Source organism: Vitis vinifera, chromosome 7 (genome assembly GCF_030704535.1).
Source record: "Vitis vinifera cultivar Pinot Noir 40024 chromosome 7, ASM3070453v1".
NCBI lineage: Eukaryota > Viridiplantae > Streptophyta > Magnoliopsida > Vitales > Vitaceae > Vitis > Vitis vinifera.
The window spans coordinates 24,166,032-24,179,086 of NC_081811.1; the positions used below are offsets into that span (position 1 = coordinate 24,166,032).

The 13,055-nt window shown below is 34.0% G+C and overlaps 1 protein-coding gene across 1 annotated transcript; it reads left to right on the forward strand.

Moving 5' to 3' along the window:
- The first annotated feature begins 11,219 nt into the window (after window positions 1-11,219).
- LOC100854068 (RING-H2 finger protein ATL54) lies at window positions 11,220-13,055 on the forward strand. The gene has a single exon (XM_003632429.4). It carries the CDS (start codon window positions 11,541-11,543, stop codon window positions 12,657-12,659), a length of 1,119 nt encoding a protein of 372 aa, XP_003632477.1. The 5' UTR covers window positions 11,220-11,540; the 3' UTR covers window positions 12,660-13,055.

A 13,055-nucleotide genomic window follows, 5' to 3' on the forward strand; every position in this document is an offset into this window, starting at 1 on the left:
GCATTCACTTCAGGGAATGATTCAAATCTAGTTGGATGAGACTGGTGATTTTTCATCAAAAGCTATTTTTTTTTATAAAAAAAACCTTCATGGAGATGATGACGAAGGAAAATAAATGCTTTTGCGTGATCCTACAGGGATGCTTGATTTCCTTGTTTGATCATAGCTCGAAGGTCCATTGCATCAAGATGTAATTCAGTATCAAGGATCCAAGATAGATATTTCTTTCCCGAAATGTCAAGTGCCACAAATTCGAGTTTTGTGATATTCGACATTGTAAAATAATTTCATATATATGACAAAACAATATTATTAGAATCAGTTATAATAACTTTATAGCATTGGTATAACTTTGATTATAAACAAAATCAAATAATTTGTTTATAACTTTTAACAATATGTAACAAAACAAATCAACAATAATATAAATATGCAAAATTTTATTCTATATAAATAACTTCAAGTTTAAGATACGAGAATTACCTTCAGAGCAATTCGTGCTGATAACGTGTTGTAAAACAAGGACAAATACAATGCAAATCAAAGTAGTAGAGATGAAATATATCTTACTTTGATATATAATAAGGAAGAAGAAATCAAAGAAGAGAGTTGAGAGAATGAAAAGAGAGAGAGAGAATGAGAGGAAGAATTTTTCTTTCTTTTTCTCGGGATTTGTATTACAGGAGACGGGAAGCCCTTTTATAGGCTTTCCAAATGGCTTCCATTAATATCCCCATTAATGAATATTAATGAAACTCATAAATAACATTAACGGCTTCCATTAATGAGTATTAATGGAAGTCATAAATAATACTTAATTAACATTAATGTGGTGACATTCATTACTACAATTATAACATATATATATATATATATACACACGCACACATATATCCGGACGTGTATATATTGAAAGAGAAAGTAAACATTTCTAATAAGAACTGCTTCAATCCCAAGAAAATAGTGGAGAGATTCTAGACCTTTAATCAAGAATTAATGAGAAATACTTGACATAAACTTTAAAATGGAGTCGTGACTATGACAATAAGCTTTTTCACATAAATAAGTAGATGATGAACAGTGTAGTGTCAAATTTGGAGATCTAAAATCCAAAGAATACAAAAAACTTGCTAAGTTCTTGATACCAAGCATGAGGAGCTTATGTGAGACCATGGATAGCCTTATAAATCTTGCAAACATGTGAAGGATGATTAATATTAATAAATCAAAGTGATTAAGACATGAATACATTTTCATGAAGTGACAGATAGAGAAAAGCATTATGGACATTGAGTTGACAAATAAGTTAACCATGAGCAAAGGTTATGCAAAATATGACCTGAATTGTGCTAAGTCTCACAATCGTCCTAAAATTGTCATGATAGTCAACTTCAGGTCTTTAATGAAATCCCCTTGCAACAAGACTTACTTCATTGCACTCAATGCTCCCATTAAGGTGTCTTTTGATGCGAAATGCCTAATTGCAACCAACTAAATTCTGATTTGCTACTAGTAAACAAGGTCCCAAGTTCTATTTTGAAGCAAAGCATTAAATTCAATAGACATTGCTACTCACCATTTAGGGTGTTTGAGAGCTTGAGAGACTAAGGTAGGTTCAAGGTTTTGAGCAACAAATGTTTGGTGATTGTATTCAAAATTTTAGGCTTAAGATACTATTTTGGGATTGTGTTTCCAAAGACGAATATTTTGTGATGTGGGAGGTCTATGAAAAAGGGAGGGGTTGAGGAGTAAACTGGATGTTGGCTTGGGTTGGAGGGATTAGAAGAAGAGGTGGATGGAGAACTTGACAAGTTACCTTCATTGGAGGCATCATAAGGTAGTGAGTTAAACAAGGTTAATGGTTTTGTGGTTAAGGCTTGATTGATAGAGTTGTGTGCTTTGGTTACCTAGATGATGATACAAGAACATGAGTGGATTGATAATAGAGATTAAACATATGGAAAAAAACTATCAAACATGTTTTCAACAAAATAAACATGTTGAGACACAAAAATATTTCGTGTGTGAGGATCAAAACATTTAAAGTTACTTTGGTTTGAGAAAAAGCAAAGAAAGATGCCCGGGTGAGACTTGGTTTCGAGTTTGTAAAAGAATAAGATTTTAACCAGGGATAACATAAACAATCAAAGACCTAAAGCCTTTTTAAATTGAGTGGGAGGAAAAAGAGTTTTTCAAGAGTTGGAAAATAATTGATTAAATGAGAAATTGTTTGGAATGCATGAGACCAAAAGAAAGAGGAAGACATGCATGATGCAACAAAGTTAATCCAATTTCAATGATATGAAGATGTATTCATTTAGATGTCCTATTATGTTGTAGTGTGTAAGGAGTGAGGGGGTGTGGAATGCCTTGAAATTCAAAGAAAAACTTACTCAACCACAAGTTTTAAGTGTATGATTCACAAAATTTATGAAATATAAAAAAAATAAAAATCCATCATTTGATTGAATGGAAAAGAGCCTCGCATATATGTGGAATGCTAAGTGAGGTTTGAAGTAATGGGAATGGGTTCAAGGTAAGTGATGTCTTACCAAATAAATTCTCCATTGGTTTAGCAATTGACAACGAAACTCTTCAATGGATATGGAAGAGCCTCTAGAATGATACCAACCACCACTTCCTTGTAAATTGTAATCTTTCTAATACCATTTAAGGTAAATTTGGGTAAATTCTTCATGGCTATCAATTGATTATGAAGCTCTTATAAGGAGATAGAAGAGCCTTTGGAGTAAATAAGAGCCCCTACTCTCCTTGTAATCATGTCCACTACCATTTAAATCATGAACAACTAAATGTTATTGTTAGAATAAATGTGGACCCACAACATATTAACCATTGTTCAGGATTTAGCTATCCATATATATATATGATTGTTGATTGATCTAAAGTATGAGTCACCTTATGTGTAAAGCCCAATGTCATCACGGGCCTTAGATGATGGACCTAATACTCATGAGGCCTAATAACCCAAAGGGTATGGTCCATAAGGCAGGAGGGTATATAAAGGTTAAGTGTTTGTTCTTCAGATGATCACATCTTTTGAATAAAAAAACAGAACTCATTCTTTCCCGCTCCCATCACCAGAGAGAATACTGAGAAACGTGGTGCCCTCCACAACCTTAGAAGATCAATACATCTTCATCAAACGTATAAATGGATTCAGGTTGGTTCCCTTTTTATAGAAATTTATGGCATAATTTCTTCACTTGATTAAACATATAATTCTTGTATGATGTTATGGGATTTGCAATGGAATTACTTTCAATTGGTACCGGAGCCTCATGTTTGATCATTAAGAAATTGCCAACATGAATTCTAGATAGCCAAAACCTAGAAACCATTCCGATCTCCCAAATTGGAATTGTTTTGTCCTACAATTGGAAATTTTCGAAAGCCCCGCCACCTTTGGATCAAAATTATTTAATGGTGGGGGTGGCTTGTGTTGTCTGTCGGCCATGGGTGCGACTGGGTGAAGATGAGGGGTGGTCGGGCACGGCAACACTGCTGTAGTGTCGTTTTGGTACATGTCAGGCGGTTAGAGCAGCGCTGGGCGCTGCGACGCGTAGTATGGCAGTCGGAAAAGGCGTCGTTCTGGCGTCGTTTTAGGCGTTAAAAAGACATCATTTAAGGCGCTTTTGCAGGCCTCCTTATAGGCGTTCAGACGCCGTTCAAGGGCCATCAGACCCCGGTGAGGGACGTCATTTCAGGCGCGCTTCAGGCACCATTCAGGCGCCATTCAAGGCGCGTCTCAGCCATCATTCCGGCACCATTGGAGCTGCGATTTGCAGTGTCGTTTGCAACGCCGTTTCAGGCGTGCTTCAAGCGCCATGCTAGGCGCATTCAAGGGGCCACATTTCAGGCGCTCTAGAAGCGCCATTTCAGGCGATCTAGACGGCATGCAGACGCTATTCTTCAGGAGTTTCAGATGCCGATGAGAAGTGTCGATTTTGGGCATTGCAGGCATCCGTTCTAGGCGTCGTTCGGGGATCATTCTCCCACAATTTTGGCACTGTGTTGACGCCATTGATTCCCACCGTTATGGCGCCGTTTTAACGCTGACTCTGGTGATCGGAGGAAGCGCTATGGCGTCGTTTGGTGGCGTTTCGCCGTCAACGGCGAAGATGGCTCCGGCGCCGCTGATGATGCTGCTGCCGGCGTCCATTGGTGCCATTTCCCAGTGCCTTTTTAGTTGAGTAATGTGAAAGGAAATATCAAAATTCTAGAATTTTGATAGAAACCAACTTGATGGTCATGTGAAGTATATGGGTATTTTAATTTTGTGATCAACCTACAATCTTTTCAACTACAGATCCTAAGCCATAAAGTGAGTAAAGAAATGATACAAAATATTTGATAAAATATTGGCATGGAATATTACAAAGAGATAGGCAAGCGGGCAAACAACCTCATTCCAAAATAGGCTTTAATTATCAATGGGCCACACACGCCCATTCATGGCCCAAGCCAGCTACCTTAATGACCAGTGGGCCAGACCCTCCATGCAAGCAATTTTTAAAGGAATTTTTATGGACATAACCGAACCTTTTAAAGATCACATTAAAGATAATATACTCTGGTTATATCACATGCATGCAAGAGGATAGTAGGAATAAGCCTGTTTCATTTGCTGATCATTCAGTTTATAAATTTCTTGGAATCCTCTTTCTTAGGAAACATGATGGATTAACCTGTTTCAAATTTCAATCGGCTCTTTCTTGTAAGGAAATAAATTAATAACTTATTATATTTGTGTTTAATATTTTAAAATAAATGAATTATGTGTATTAGTTGCCAAAGTAACTTATATTATATAATTTGTTTATTTTATAATATCTAAACATGTTATTATTATTATTATTTAAAATAATCGGCCCAAAGGAATATTATTTTAATATAATAATAAATAAAATAGTCATAAATATGTGACATAAAGTTTATCCTACTTGTTGTATGTTAGTTGTGAACTAATTTTGTAAAAGGATACCAATTACAAGTTAATATTTTTGTCCAAAGACTGAATATTAATGTTTGTGTTAGGTATAGACCTTCATTGATTATAAGGAGACCTTTTCACCGGTTTCGTCAAAGGACTCCTTTAGAATCATCATGGCACTTGTAGCTCGATATGATTTAGAGCTGCATCAAATGGACGTTAAAACTGCATTTCTTAATGGTAATATTGATGAGATAATATACATGGTGCAACTGGAGAACTTTGAGTCTAATGATTCAAAGCAACTTGTATGCAAATTAAAAAAGGTTCATATATGGTTTAAAGCAGGCATCACGACAATGGTACTGAAAGTTTGATCAGGTGATTACTTCATTTGGTTTTATGGAGAACACCATTGATCAATGCATATATCTCAAGTTCAGTGGGAGCAAATTCATTATCTTGGTGTTATATGTAGATGATATTCTACTTTCTAGTAGTGATGTAAAACTCTTGCATGAAACCAAGCGGTTTCTATTCAGTAAATTTGACATGAAGGACCTTGGTAATGCATCTTTTGTGCTAGGTATACGGATCTATAAAGATCATTCAAGAGGTATGCTTGGGCAATCACAAAAGTCCTACATTGATAAGGAGTTAAGTAGGTTTAGCATGAGCAATTGTGCACCAAGAGACACGCCTGTGGCAAAAGGTGATAAATTTAGTTTGCACCAATGTCCGAAAAATGAACTTGAGAGGAAGGATATGGCTGCGGAATTTTATCACTCAATTGCGAATTGTTAATGGGATTAAGAAACCATTAAGAATCAATTGTGATAATAAGGCTGCAAAATTGTATTCTAAGAACAACCGAAGTTCGTCAAAGTCCAAACACATTGACATCAAGTTCTTGATTGTGAAAGAAAGAGTTTAGAGTCTTTAAGTATCAATTGAACACATAATAAAAAACTTCATGATTGCAAATCAGATCACTAAGGGTTTGCCACCCAAAGTATATCATGAGCATGTCACATATATGGGTGTTGTACACATTGATGATGTGCTAGTATAGTGAGAGTTTGTATTTAGATTTTGTGTTTGTTTTCTTGATGTGATATTATGTTTGTGTTATTTGTACAGACCTTGTTTTTTAAAGACTATTGTATTTGAATACTCTGAATTGAAATGATGACTTTCAAAAGCAGTTTAGCATCAAGTGTTGAAAGTGGAATTTGACTATTTTTAGTCATAAAGGGGGACCAATTAGAAATAGACATATTAAAGATCACATTCTATGTAATTTCCATGCTACACATCTATACTTGATCTATGTTGCTAATTTTGTTAATGTTCTAATCATTGATGGGTTTAGTTATAATTATGATTAACGAAGGCCGCTTTGATCCTGTGTTAGCATATATTAGTAAACCGAATTGTTTAAGGATATTTGAATAAGATAGCAAAGATGAGCTCAATGAAGTATTATCATGAACATTGTTGGCTAATATATGTGGTCCAAGTGGGAGATTGTTAGAATAAATGTGGACCCAAGCTATCCATATATATATATGATTGCTAATTGATCTAGAGTATAGGTCACTTTATGTGTAGAGCCCAATGCCTTCACGAGCCTTAGATGATGGGCCTAAGACTCGTGAGGCCCAATAACCCAAAAGGTATGGTCCGTAAGGCAGGAAGGTATATAAAGATTAAGTGTCTGTTCTTCAGATGATCACATCTTTTGAATAAAAGAACAGAACTTGTTTTCTCCCGCTCCCACCACTAAAGAGAATACTGAGAAAAGTGGTGCCCTCCACGGCCTTAGAAGATCCATACATCTTCATCAAACGCATAAATGGATTCAGGTTGGTTTCCTTTCTATAGAAATTTATGACATAGTTTCTTCATATGATTAAACATATGATTCCTGTATGATGTTATGGGATTTGCAATGGAATTACTTTCAGTTATTTGAGAGAGATTGCATTACGAAAAGCAAGTTGATTATATAAACTTCTAAGCGTATGTACAAATTTTGAAACATATTTATCTCCACCAATTGTTGAAGCAAGTTTTCCTTTAAGATAAATGGTACAAATCTAAGAAAGATGACATCAAGCTAAATTTGAACCAAACTTCTCAAAGGTAGTAGTAAATGCTATAAAAGACATAATTGATTTAGATAGTGAAACAAATATGAAAGATGAGTTTATCTTTGCATGACATCAAGGGAATGAGCCATGGCATCAATAATGAGAGGACATGGTAGAGAGCCATCCACATAACCAAAAAGGTTATGGGTTATAGCTCAAAAGTAAAACTTGAAATTAAGCATATGACGATGAGTAGTTGTTAGTAGTAAGTTTGAAAGGGAGTTAAGCATTGATATCGATGGAAATGAGGTTGATTTTGAGGGCTAACAATAAAGGTAGTAATAGAAGAATCAGAAAGTGGGGAATTAGCTATGGTGGATGAGCAATATCAATGAGTCCAATCTAGAACTCTTATATCATAAAGAGAAGTCAAATGCAAGAAAATGATGACTATATTATTCATTCCCATATACGTTTTTATACATACAAGTTGAAGAATCCCAAAAGTTGACTAGTCCTAAACCATAGGAGAGAATTGAGGGATGTACAACTAATCTACAACAAAGTTTAGCCACAATTTATGATATATTTTAAGAAGCTTAAACAGATCGGATTCCTTTAACTTGATATTATAATGTGGGGAGGATTTTTTTCCTAAAATTATTTACCATAATAATTAAATTCAACAACCAAAATTAAAAAATTAAAAAAAAAAATCCTAAACTTTCCAAAATACATTAATTATTCTAATAAATTTTTTGAAAATTTCAATTAATTAAATATAAATTAGTTGGAAATGATGAAATCTTTTATTTAAAAACTGTTATAAATTATTAAAACCTTAAATAAAAAATAAGTCATTAATAAAAGAATGATAGTTATTATCTATAATTCAAAATATCTATTATGTCATATTATCTCCAATTTTGTTAATGTGAATGATTATGAAAACTAATTATTATTTAATTAAATCTCAAAAAATAAAAATAAAATCCAAAATTTCAAAATCGAAACAAAGATAAACCATGGGTAAGAAAATAATTCATATCGTATTGTCATGATTGATGAAAGTAGATACATTAAAATAAATAAAGAAATATATATAATAAAATGATAAATATGTAAGGAAAAAAATAATGACGTTAAAATAAAAATGGAAAAAATAAGTAAAATTTTTAGGGATAATCGTGTTTTGGACTCAGCTGGGCCCAAAAATTAATATTTAATCTATATAAGTTATATAATTGATGAGAATGATATAAAATAAGAAGAGATTAATATACCATTCAAAATTATTTTCTACCACAATGTTTGCTAAATTTTTTTTATCTTAAATCTTTTTTAAAAATTATTCTGAAAAATTATTATTTTTAGAAAACTAATTTTTTAAAATATATATATATATATATATATATATATATATATATATATATATTCTAAAAATGTCATTTAAAAAAAATAAATTTGATATAATTTTAGTTATTTTTTATATACACAATTTTAAATATATATATTTTTCAAGATGTTTGATTTTTAAATAATAATAATAATAATAATTTATTTTTATTTTTTTGAAGAAGTGTGTATTTTTTTTTTCAAATTACTAAATTATATTAAATTTTATTGAGGTTTATAAAATGAATAAAATTTAAGTTAATGTTTTTCTACTTTTTTTTTTTTTTATAGTGAGTAAATATCATTTTTGGAAAGATAAAAAATTCATATCATTCTTCTTAATTTTCACACTTACTCAGAATCTTGGGCTTTAAATTGTGAATTTATATGGATCAAATGTTAATTTTTAGGTCAAACTGGATTTAAAACACAATTACCCCAAAATTTTAAATAAATTTGGTAAAAAAAATTATTTGTTTTTAAATTTTATTCAAAATTTATATATATATTTTTATTTAAATCCTTGAGAGTTAGTATTATTTGTTTTTTTAATAACATTGAAATGAAATTATTTTTTATCTTTTGAAATTGAAAATTAAATTTATATATTTTAAGGAAGGTCAATCTTTCCATTTTTCTTTTTGGAATTTTGACGGGGCATGTGCCAGTGCCCGCCGGAAAGGTGGACTTGTAGCGGTGGGCACTGATCAAAATTTATAGAATCCTTTTGGCATGGCTGTTCCCCCACTTGGAGCCGCAGAAGTTCCTCTGCTCAGCTCCCTTTACTCCTTTCTTTATCAAGCTTTACACTATAGTCCCTTTCCTCCCCAAAATGCATATGGGTTGTGTGAACCTATGACATTTTTTACACTAGATTCTAATAAAGCTGGTAGCATGCTGGATGCCTATCCGGGTCCTATCAAAATTTTATAGTCTAAAGCTGTAAGCCTTTTCATATGATTGAGCTTGAAAATCAATCCTTTTTCTTTTCTCAATATTTTCCAAGAATCAAATACAACAGTAATAACTTAGAAAATATTCTATATAATATTTCTTCTCTAAAATGACATATTTCAATTGAAAATCCCCGGACATTCCCAACTTAAACGAATCCACGCATTTGGACGAACATGGTAATGAATGAATGAAGTGTATGGTAGAAGATTTATCACAAGTCATATTTCTCTTTTCTCAATTTCTTCATATGTGGGCGCCAATAATTATTCCTGTATCATTTTCCTCTACTCCTAGCTTTCTTTCTTTCTCAAACCAATTTAAAGCTGTCTTGTTCTACATATGTGTCCTGATACATGGCATATTCCATGTAGTCAACACTCAACAAAGAGCGAGAGTCAATGTGGAGCCAACTGCATGTGATTTTCTAATGTACAACAGATCTTAGATGGACCATATTTTCTTACTATGACATTTGGTGATTGGTAACAAAAGCACAATGAGAAAGTCCTTGGTTGATGAAGAAATGAAACTGATTACATATGCAGCTCATCATGCTTTTATTCTGTATTTTGGCATAGGAAGGAAGAAACAGAATCAAATCAAATTTCAGTGGGCAAATTCATATGAGGCTTGAAATATGGACCAGTCTTAAAAGGTTCAAAAACCCCTTTAGAATGACTGAAGGAGCTGAACATGCCAACATGGGCCCCTTTTATTTTTGGGTGAGGAAGCATTTAAGTAGGATGGTAATTTGCGTCGGTGGATCTTGTTTGTCTTGTGTCAAAGTTTAGACATTATATTATAAATGTCAACTTAAACTCAGAATCAAATAATAATAATAATAATAATAATCATATTAAAAATATAAATCTAAATATTACTTAATTATTAAATAAATAATAAACCATTTAAAATCATATCCTCCTATCCATGGTAGAGCCAACTAAGGAAGAGGAGGGGCACATGCCCCCCTCAAAAAAAATAGTTACCAATAGGGATTTTGAACCCTTACCTTATACTTGAAAGGGAAAGACATTCTCACTATACTATATATCATTGTCCCTTCCTTTTCTACCACTTAAAATAATTTTTCTATTTATGCCCCTTTTGGACCACATTCCTAACTCTAGCACTGTTTGTATTTAATAATCAATTTGAGTTAGGTTTTATAAGTTTATGTAATTAATGCTTCAATTTAATATATTTATAATTTAATTATTTAAAAATAAATAAAATGAATGAGTTAAATGAGTCGATTATGACTAAATTTATATTATACAGATTAATAAAAAAAATATTTATTTATTAAACGAATTATACATGCCAACACGAATTTGATTAAAACTCGATTATTCTAAATCTAAATCTACAAAAAAAAACATATTTATCAAGTTTTGTCACCTCTCATATTAAGGAGATTCCCCAAGTTAGTACTCTCATTAAAGAACTGTTGGCTTCGTCAAACTTATACTATAACACAAAATCATTATGCTTGCACTTTTTATGTGTGGGATGTGAGTGTAGTGTGAATATATGACCTTTTCCCCGAAATTCTTAAAAAAAGTTGACAACGTGTTGGATTTGAATTTGGGTCATAGAAAAAAATCCCAACATAAGCTTGGTATCATCATATTGGATTTGAAAATACATGTAAGTCCAAATTCCCAATATGATTAATAATTTCTTTACTTCAAAATTAAAGATATTCATAGTGTGTTTATAGGATAATTTAGTGAAGGTGTTTGAGACACGCATACCAACAATCCGACGGACTAGATTACGGGAAGGGATAGAAAAGCTTAAAAGCTTGATGCATACAAAGTTTCCCTAGACTGAACCCACGCGTTTTCGTAAAGCCGGGGATGGATGGATGGAGTGAATTGACTTGAACCAAGCCCAAACAAAACGAAACTACCAAGTAAATGCTCGAGTCTTCCACTGAGAAGGAAATTTCGCTGTCATCCCATAAGGACGTTGTGGAAAATCAAAATCCGCTGTCTGGATCGCGTAACATGTGGTGGAAGATTGATCGAGAAGGAAGAGCTTTCTCTTCTCTATTCCTTCGTATGCCAGGTTTCAATCTCTAGTCCCTCTTTCACCTCCTTCTCTTCATTTCCAGAACAGTTTAGATACCAAAAGCTATGATTTGTTTTAAAGGCTGTCATCGATGTGCAACGTTCTGTTTTAGGCTGCTTCCTCCTCCATCTCCTCCCCCTCCTCCCCCTCTTCGACCTCATGAAATTTCACCGATTTTGATCTTCATAGTGTGTACTCTTGGTGCTGTTTTTTTCGTTGTTAGCTGTTGCACTGTCGTATTGAAGTACTATTCGGGGTGGAACAGATCGAGGAGGAGTGATCCACCGGTTCAGAACCATACCCATGAGGATTTTATCGATGAGGAGCAAAGCCCGGTGGTATACCATCCCATATGGCTGATCAATACCGTGGGTCTCCAACAATCGGTTATTGATTTGATCACTGTGATTAAGTACAACAAAGAGGAGGGTTTGATCGAAGGAACGGAATGTTCCGTTTGCTTGGGTGAGTTTGAAGAAGATGAGAGTCTTCGGCTTCTGCCCAAGTGTAGCCATGCTTTTCACGTCCCTTGTATTGATACCTGGTTGAGGTCGCACAAAAATTGTCCACTGTGCCGCGCCCCTATAATCCACGAAAATGTCGGTTCCCATTTGAATGCCGTGGAGCAGGATTCCAATGATTCTGGGTCGAGGGAAGATATGGAGATTGACAATTCGGAGACTCACAGTGGGTTGGGGAGTTCTGAGGTTGGAGAAGGTGGGACTGCTGAAGTTGGGGTTGGTGTATTGGCAGTTGAAGAAGCAAGGACTAATGAGATTGTAAGGAAGGGTTTGCCATATATGAATGCTGGGAAATATGAGCTTCGGGTACTAAGTGATTTGGTTGACAATCATCGTGCCAGTGAAGAACAGATAGAACCTGTGAGGAGGTCAGTCTCCATGGATTTATCCGCTGCTTCGGAGATCTATCTTGCTATGGCTAATGCTGTTCCAGTGGAGCATGAAGGGACTTCAGATATGCGATCAGTACCGGGGAAAAAACTGAATTTGGAGATCGTTGCAAGGCAGAGTTGTAGAAATTCAAGCTTATACAAACTGATGAAAAGTTCTTCAATTGGGTGTTCTCTGCACAGGGGTCCACTTTCCATGAAGAAGTCTCTTTCATCTTTTCCCATGTTTTCATCCAGACGCAGCAGGAGCCGGGACTCAATCCTTCCCTTGTGAGGATGAAGCTCTCACCCTTCTTCTATTTATAGTTTTGGGTGAAATAGGAGCCAAATCAGGATATCTTAGGCACTGTCGACAAACCAGGATCTAACTAGTATCTTGGTCTCTTACCAAATACACAATAAAGGCATAATGATATGAATGGGAAAAGGAAATTAATCCGTCCTCCCAATGAAGCCTCTAGGGAAAAGTCCCTAGGAAAGGAAGATTCTGGTCTCACAACTTCATGTTATTGCTATGAGTACTGGAGATTATGCAGACACTGTTTTTATGCTTCCTGAAAGCATAACTTGTGATTTTGCTTTCTCATTAGGAGGAATATTTTTTCCCTTCAGGATGCTTCACAAATTTTGAAGGAATTATACTTGCCCTTGCAAGTAAAAATTTAGCTAA